This window comes from Tachysurus vachellii, chromosome 15, assembly GCF_030014155.1.
Source record: "Tachysurus vachellii isolate PV-2020 chromosome 15, HZAU_Pvac_v1, whole genome shotgun sequence".
Taxonomy (NCBI): domain Eukaryota; kingdom Metazoa; phylum Chordata; class Actinopteri; order Siluriformes; family Bagridae; genus Tachysurus; species Tachysurus vachellii.
In genome coordinates, this window is record NC_083474.1 from 18781168 (window position 1) to 18790608 (window position 9441).

The following is a 9441-nucleotide window of genomic DNA, read 5'->3' on the forward strand; positions in this document are numbered from 1 at the left end:
GAAAATAAAGAAATTAATTAAATCAACTTTAATAACAAACCCAATCGGAACGTCTGACGGAAATGAGTTGACGTGAAATTTTAAGGCAGGACCTTTACATGTGATCACATTATTATTATTCGTTAGTTGTACATGGTCTTCACATGACTGTGTGAGTTTCCATAAGTTGTGTATTAGTGTTCTAACTTTGCAGCAATAATTTGGGGGAAAGAACCACAAGTGTGTAACGGTCAGATGTCCACTTAAATGTGTTTGTATTGTGTACATCTTTCGTATAGACATTTGAAAGTAGTGTAATGTAGGAACATTCATACCTATAATTAGCTTTTAGCATCACAAATGAAGGTTATGCAGATTTCTAAGTAAATGGTACAAAAGATGCTGCACTTTCTGTACCAACTGCTATTGCTATGATACAGTAGGAAGTCTACATACAGTATGTTTACAACTCTTACTGTTTATTAAACTATTCCCCCCCTGTAGTCTGTAGTAGTGATATTTATCCATAGCTTTTGAGATGTGTTTCCATGGTAATGTTCATGCTTGCGTATTTTTTTCCTTATTCCCTTAACGTGCTTTAATTGAAGTGATGGTGCCGTGACTCTATATTAATGCAGCACTGGATGTTGGAGTCACTCATTAGGGGGTTTATTTGTATCCTGTCACAGTTTGAACTCTTGCGTTGTGTTTTATTGCCAGCATTCTGTGCGTGAAGGAGACACGATGCGCCAACAAGTCTCCACTCTACGTAACTGGATTAAACCGAATGGGTGGATGTTATTTCCGTGTCTCGTGCGCTGCAGCGTGTGTTTATCTGAGCTCCACCACCACCACCACCACTTCTTCTTCTTCTCATCTTCCTCCTCCTCCTCCTCCTCCACCACCTCCTCCTCCACCTGCGTCTGTCCGTTTCTCAGATGCATAGGATATCGAGCTGACCGGGTGCGATGGCGCAGCTTTACTACGGCGGAGGCGGCGCGAGCGGCAGCGGCGGCGGCGGAGGGAGCGCGTTCACCTCGCGCCGCGACCGCATCCGTTTACGCGTGGTGCGCGCCGAGCCCGAGCTGTCGGCGCAGGAGAAGGTGTATCTGAGCGCCGTGGAGAAAGGCGACTACGGCAGCGTCAAGCGCGCGCTGCGTGAGGCCGAGATCTACTTCAAGATCAACGTGAACTGCGTGGACCCGCTCGGACGCACGGCGCTGCTCATCGCCATCGAGAACGAGAACCTGGAGATGGTGGAGCTCCTGTTGGCGCACGACGTGCATGTAGGTGACGCGCTGCTCCACGCCATTCGCAAGGAGGTAGTTGGAGCTGTGGAGCTGCTGCTCAACCACAAGAAGCCCAGTGGCGAGAAACAGGTCAGAAGCTCCACTTCCTCTTACTGTACGTGTGTGTGTTTACTCAGTCAAACTTTTTTTTGTTTGTTTGGATCATTATTTATTGACACAGTGATATCTAAGCCATCACTTCACCCTCAGAACTTTGTACAACACAACATTGTACTTTTCCAAGTGTTACCATTAACACCATTTACGCAGTAAAGTTGTCTAAATGCACCTTAATCACTTTACTACACTACTAAGATTTAAAAAAAAAAAAAAAAAAAAGGTTAAGATTTATATCAAAGGTAGAAAACAGGTATTTTTGACATTATAAAATGAATATCAACTTAGAGACACTGGGAAAAAGTCCCAGTCCCTTTAATTCTGAGAACATATTGCAGTACAATGTACAGGCTAATCAACAGACCTTTTTAATTTAGAGAGCAGAAGTTGTAGCACTTCTCTTTGGAATATTCCTTAATGAGGTAATAAGATATTATGCACTATAGCTTAATAAACCACAATAACAACCACTAATGGAGGAGCTTGTGTATAATATAAACCTTATTTAAGCTAACGAACGAAACCCCAAGGACCACTCAATGTCCGGAATATGATAAAACATTAATGTAGTTTGCGTAAGCATCATGTTTTTCTGTTTTTTTTTTTTTTCTCACTGTAACTATAATCATCAATGCTCTAATTAGAAACAGATTGACTTTGGATAATCTAATAATCAGGACAATTCTATACTATCCATATACATAATCTTATACATAGACTATCCAATGTTATCCTATTATTTACACAATCAGCTACTGCTATGTCATTTCAGATACAGTACACTGTATATTACTGTTACATTACAGAAATGCCATGAGTATTCATTGGTGTGAAGTTACTGAGGTCAAAAGTTATTTTATTCTTTCCCATTGAAGACGTGTGTCTTTAACACGTTATATTTGAATACACAGAAACAATCGATACAAATTCCTCTAATAACGACTAATTTCTTTAAATAGGCTACACACTATGGGGAACAAAAATATATATTCTTTTTACCTTTAACTCATTTAGGATATGAATGAATTTTAAGCACAGTTTGTCGGGTATAATGACTTTTTTCTACCACAAGGAGCAAAACTATAGTTGATTTGTTTGTGTCTCTGCTATTGTTACTCATTACACTTATAGCGTTTGGCAGAAGCCATTATTCAGAATTACTTACATTTAATCTTTATTTTTATACAACTGAGCATTTAAGGGTTCAGGGCCTTGCTCAGGGGCCCAGCAGTGGCAGCTTGGCAGACCTGGGATTCGAGCTCATGACCTTTCGGCCAGTAGTCTAACACCTTAACCACTAAGTTACCACTTCCCCTACTTTTAATATACCTTATAAAACTTATCATTAAGTAGCTTCACAAGTAGATCTATTTTTATTACTTTTATTTAGGATGAATCATGTTTACTTATCTACTTAATGGTTTTGTGTTTTGGATCTTTTGTTTCATTTCGACATGTCTTCCCATTTTCATAGATTTTATGGATTAAACAAATTAAAAAAACAACATATTTTAGTACTGAAGAAAACATTACAGAGTGAATACTGTATTGTGGTACAATGAGGTTTTTACAGGTTTACAAACCACCGGGTTGAAAACCCTGATTTAAGAGAGTTATAATTAACCGTAGATGTTGTCTACATTGATTTATTATTTTTATTATTTTTATTTCGAGGGTTATATCTGATTACACTCTTACTGACTTGGCCTAAGTTCAGACATTGATCATTCAAAACAAAACATGACTACATGTAGTGTTGTTTGATTATATTCAATAACAGAATGGTATAACACATGCTTTTATTTATTTTAAAAATAAATAATTAGTTAATAATTATTAAACTAATAAGTAGACATACAAAAATATATTATTTAGTTTATCCCTTCATGGAAGTTTAAATCCTTCAAAAACGCTTTTAAAGCTCTGAAAGCTTTAAAAGTGAAATCCTCAAAAGGATTTAACCCTAACCCTAACCCTGTAATTAAATTTGTAGTTAAGGTACAAATTTAATTCAACCTTAAAATTCACTTTCAGAAAAGCTGATAAGATCAAAAAGGCTCAAGAGCCATGTTTCCATGCTGCAGCGATAAGGATTTGTACTTTGGAGTGTATATCATGTGTATAATGTATAACTGGATAGTAAGAGATGTAGAAAAATGAAGAAGAGTGTAGTTTATTATTGTACAGTATATTAAAATTATTCTTAAAATGATCCCTAATTAAGCAATGATACAAGTTTGGATGTCCTTTTTATGATTATAAAGGAAAACAAAATTAATAGTTGTCATGTTGACTTCAGCATGCCTGAAATCTCAGGGATCATTAAAAACGATTAAGGATCATTAGTAGTGTAAACATTAACCAATCTAACTAAACCAAGCAAACTTTCCGGTGGTGAAGATACTCTTACTGTGATGAATGAACACGTATGTAGATGGACAAATGATGTAAGAGTTGTTAAGAGCTGTTGTTGTCTGTTGCTATAAGGGTTCTATTTAAATTGAGCATTTGTCATTTTTAATACATCTCGGTTGCTGTGATAATCTTTTCCTGTCAGTGAAGGTGATGCCATGACAGTCATCACGACCACCACCACCGCTAAATGTTATCATCTACTGTAAGCATCTGAAGTAGGAAATCCATTTGTATCCATTTCTTTACCATGTAACCCTCAGTTTGCTTTCATGTCATAGATTCAAAGAATAAACGACAAATCGTTTTCCCATTCTTAATTCCTCTCATTATCATTCATAGTTATTTAATCTGTCTGGGTTTGACTTCTCTGGAAGTTTAGACAAGAGCCGAGTGCGTGATTCTGAGAAATGGACAGGAAGGAAGGGAGGATCACTGAACCACTGACTGTTTAGAGGGACTGCAGATGTGATTCAGACAGCGGTTCTCTAGCACGGTGTCTCAATCGGATCCCGTCCCACTGCTATTCTTCTGACCTTTTGATATGCAAATCACAGAAATTAACATGTCTATAAATCACAAGCAGACGGATCGGTAGATGGGGGCGGGTTTTTTGTTCTGTTATATTTCAGTAGTGGCCAGTTCAGATTGTCATGTGTTATATGAACATTTAGACTACATATTTCCTCAATCTAACAATAAACTGTCTCAGTACATTCCAGGTACCTTTGTATAATTTATAAAAAAAAAAAAACAAGCCTTTCACTAAACCTACATTTTCTAATTATATCCATTACCAAATGATGTAATTAAATACTCATGATGAATTCAGATCTCCTTCTTACCCATGTACCAAGAGGCATTAAAACTTGTTTCTTAATTAGAGATAATTCTTATATTAAGTATTTTAAACAGTAATAAATTACACAAATAAAAACCTTAAACAATTCTACACAGTATATACATTTAAAGTTGCACATGCTTATCACTGCAGCAACGAACCATCAAGGGTTTGTGTTTCAGGGCCTTTAAATCTTTTAAGTTGCAGCTTTCCAAAATTAAGGTATTTAAATAAACTACAGTGTTCACTTTAATGTTCACTTTAATTACACATTTAAAGGTTTAAAGCTTTTTTTTTTTTTTTTTTTGAAGGATTAAAAATTAAACTTTTCCACAGTCAAAAACTAAATTATAATTAAAAAAATGCTAGCATTCAGATTTAAAACATCATAATGCTATTTTTAAGATATTAATAAATATATATTTTTTAAGTGACTATTATTGTTTGTATATATTTTTAGGTGATTTTAACTTTTTCAAATTTTAAATGATATAAAAATAGCAGCGTTGGAGCGACTCATTGTTTCGATTGACAAAATTTCGGATTAAATCTATTTATTTATTTATTTTTTAATTTATTTTTTTTTTTTACACATTTTCACCAAGAAATACTTTCCCCATTGAAGTACTGGCACACTTGACTCATATCGGTCAGTCAGTACCAGGCAAGAGCACCACATTTTAGCAACAAATCTATTATTTTATCTACCATGATTTGAATTTGACATATTTTTCTTACTACAGTATATTTTATATGACATGCCAGTGTCACTAACTTCCAATCTCCCGAGGTACGTTTGAGAGTACGGATTGTGACGGATTTACAGATATAAATATACATATTGCACCATACTGTGGTGTTGAGTTGGGGAAATAAAAACACTAACACCAAACTTAAAGAATATAATACAGTTGTGATTATTCGCTTCATATTTCTATATGCTTTGGTCATACCAGCCAGGAAACACTCATTATTATATTTTGCTTTTGCCTGCTAGCTTGTCCTCATCTCTCTGGGAGTTCCACAGCTTCAGCTTCAGGATGGATATTGCAGAGAGATGTGCTAATCACCCCCGTCCTCTAATCACCACTTGTCTCTCAAATTCACAGGCGTGCTCTCTCGGGGGTTCTGACATGCACATGCATTCATAACATTTCTCCCCCATACGCTTCACGACCTATTCTGTTTGTCAGCTTCCTCTATTTCCATTTCCTATTTTTCTAATTTTATATTCATGCAAACTTTTTCTCCATTGCTACATTTGTCTTAATTTATTTCAGCATTTAAATAGTGCACCTTCAAAATCACACACAAACATTTGTCAAGTATAGAATCATGCCTCTTCTTCTTCTTCTTCTTCTTCTTCTTTTATATCTGAAAGCGTGGCACAGCTCATTGCATTCTGTGATACAACTCATATGAGGTGTAGATAAACATGTCATCAGTGCATCAAGCTAGAAGATGGAGCCAGTTACTCAAACTGCTGAAAGATGCTTATAGTATATTTTGTGTGTGTTGTAGTGTTTTCCAAATTTCAACCAAATTATTTAGTGTCAAGCTCCACTCACTAGCTGTTTATCTACTCAGTGGTGTCTCAAACAGTTAAGGCTCTGGGTTGTTGACTGGAGGATTGGGGTTTAAGCCCCACTGTTGGGTCCTTGAGCGAGGCCCTTTACCTTCACTGCTCCAGTGGTGCTGTTTCATGGCTAAACCTGTGCTCTGACCTTACTTAACCTCCAAAGTTAGGATAAGAAAGAATTTCACTGTGCTGTAATGTATACAGTATGTGACAAAATAAAGGCTTCTATCATAGTGCCTTATTAATGTGGCTAAGGAGAAAGAAACCTCTGGAGGATGGAATTTTGGAAGATAATAAAGAATGTAGGGGGGCACGGTGGCTTAGTGGTTAGCACATTCGCCTCACACCTCCAGGGTTGGGGGTTCGATTCCTGCCTCCGCCTTGTGTGTGTGGAGTTTGCATGTTCACCCCGTGCCTCGGGGGTTTCCTCCGGGTACTCCGGTTTCCTCCCCTGGTCCAAAGACATGCATGGTAGGTTGATTGGCATCTCTGGAAAATTGTCCGTAGTGTGTGATTGCGTGAGTGAATGAGAGTGTGTGCCCTGCGATGGGTTGGCACTCCGTCCAGGGTGTATCCTGCTTTGATGCCCGATGACGCCTGAGGCTCCCCGTGACCCGAGGTAGTTCGGATAAGCGGTAGAAAATGAATGAATGAATAAAGAATGTAAATTGGCTAGTAACAAGGCCAGCAATATTACAGTAATTACTGTATGAAAAGGTAGCAAGCTTGCTGTCACTTTGATGGGACCAGGAACTTGATGGGAGGAGGAGCGTCTGGTTCCTTGGACTAGCTAAGTCTGTGCTATCACATAACATTTGGTAATTTGGCTTATGCTGTTCTTCAAAGTCACATGACTCAAAAGTGAGACTGGATAGATAAGGTTCTTGCCCAAGGACCCAACAGTAGCAGCTAGTAAATGTCAGGATTTGAACTTCTAACCTTCTAAGCAGTGGCCCAGAGCTTTATACACGTAGCCACTGTTTTTTTTTTCTACCTTTTAGAAGATAAGCCAACTCCTCTGTGGTTTCTTCCTCACTGTGTTTGCTCACTACATACTGTAGATACATGACTCATTGTGTCAAAGTGTCAATTTACAAAAAGTTTTCATTCAACACCATCATGTTCACCAATAAATATTTTTACTATTAAAGTAATGGCACCCTTTTCCATACGGATCATTCAAGAGCTCCACATTTTATCAACGAATTAATAATTTTGTCTACGACTTGTGTTTTTCTAACCATGCTGTACATGGCACTACAGTTTCACTCCCTTCAAACCCCCTGAGGTGCTTCAAACATAATTATCAATGTGGGAGGGTCAGTGTTTTTTCTAGACACATTAAACCAGCCACTGTATCGTTTGGAGTTCTTTTCGGTTGATGGTGTATGGGAGCTGAACCCCCTGAAGGAGATCTCTAACTGTCCGTGTTATATACAGTACATAAGCTAATGGTGATCGATTGTGATTAGCTAGTATATTTGTGATTGATAGGGAGTGTGTGATGGTCATCCTTTTCATTTTGAAAGCACAATTATTCCATTTTGGACAATCAGACATGCATGGCTTGTCACCTTCTGGCTTTGAGCTTGCAATTTTATTATAACGTTCCAGAAAATGCTTCAAATTGTGTCTTGTCTCAGTGATTTCAGCATAACTGCTTAGCTTACTGTAACTTTCTTCACCGAGTGAGAAACATATGCATGCTTTGAAAGTCAATACATTTTGTGGGGAAACTTCAAAGTGCAGATAAGTGAGAGCAACTCAACTAGACTGAGAAAGATTCAGTAGCACTGTTGGTGAATACCTGAAGCTGAATGAAGTGCGACGTTCTATGCATATGTATGACACTTTATAAAGGTTTCACTGTTCTGAGAAACCTTCAGAACAGAGTAGGTGGGTAGCTAAAGCTTGAAGGTGCAGTGATATTTAAATAACATGCACCTTTTGTCTATACCGCAGACCTGATTTGTATTTCAGGACTGCACATATTGTCAACACCAGTTTATTACCCTGGTTGAAGGTTTTACTCACGTTGTTTGGGTGAATAGGCAAATATTTACTACACACGCTGTCTATTTGTGCAAACCTGTATATACTGAAGTTATATTTAACAAGCATTCCAGCAGTGACACCTGTGACTATAATTTACCTCAGAGATTTTTGTTTCTTGAAGGGAGGGAGGACCTTGTGGTTCCCTGGATAGGAGGAGGACCTTGTGGTTCCCTGGATAGGAGGAGGACCTTGTGGTTCCCTGGATAGGAGGAGGACCTTGTGGTTCCCTGGATAGGAGGAGGAGCTTGTGGTTCCCTGGATAGGAGGAGGAGCTTGTGGTTCCCTGGATGTGAGGAGGAGCTTGTGGTTCCCTGGATGTGAGGAGGAGCTTGTGGTTCCCTGGATGTGAGGAGGAGCTTGTGGTTCCCTGGATAGGAGGAGGACCTTGTGGTTCCCTGGATAGGAGGAGGACCTTGTGGTTCCCTGGATGTGAGGAGGAGCTTGTGGTTCCCTGGATAGGAGGAGGACCTTATGGTTCCCTGGATAGGAGGAGGACCTTATGGTTCCCTGGATAGGAGGAGGACCTTGTGGTTCCCTGGATGTGAGGAGGAGCTTGTGGTTCCCTGGATAGGAGGAGGACCTTGTGGTTCCCTGGATAGGAGGAGGACCTTGTGGTTCCCTGGATGTGAGGAGGAGCTTGTGGTTCCCTGGATAGGAGGAGGACCTTATGGTTCCCTGGATAGGAGGAGGACCTTGTGGTTCCCTGGATAGGAGGAGGAGCTTATGGTTCCCTGGATGTGAGGAGGAGCTTGTGGTTCCCTGGATAGGAGGAGGACCTTATGGTTCCCTGGATAGGAGGAGGACCTTGTGGTTCCCTGGATAGGAGGAGGAGCTTGTGGTTCCCTGGATAGGAGGAGGACCTTATGGTTCCCTGGATAGGAGGAGGAGCTTGTGGTTCCCTGGATAGGAGGAGGACCTTATGGTTCCCTGGATGTGAGGAGGAGCTTATGGTTCCCTGGATGTGAGGAGGAGCTTGTTGATCCCTGAATGGAAGTTGGAGCTTGTGGTTTCTGGGTGAGAATGGTCTGTGGTTTCTATGGTCCCTTGGATGGAGCAGGAGATTATAACACTCAGAAAACTGAGAAGCTCATTATGGTTACCTGAATGACATCAGGTACCAGAATTTCCCGAGCACATTGTTGCCTGGACGGGAGGAGAAAATTGCAGTC

At 39.4% G+C, this 9441-nt stretch overlaps 1 protein-coding gene across 1 annotated transcript in view; it reads left to right on the forward strand.

The window, feature by feature from the left end:
- The first annotated feature begins 702 nt into the window (after positions 1–702).
- The window catches only part of trpc4b (transient receptor potential cation channel, subfamily C, member 4b), a 35121-nt gene continuing 26382 nt past the window's right edge, over positions 703–9441 (forward strand). Inside the window, exon 1 of the mRNA XM_060888315.1 lies at positions 703–1358. Within this exon, the coding sequence (XP_060744298.1) occupies positions 948–1358 (411 nt within the window). The 5' untranslated portion in view covers positions 703–947. The remainder of the gene's footprint in view (positions 1359–9441) is intronic.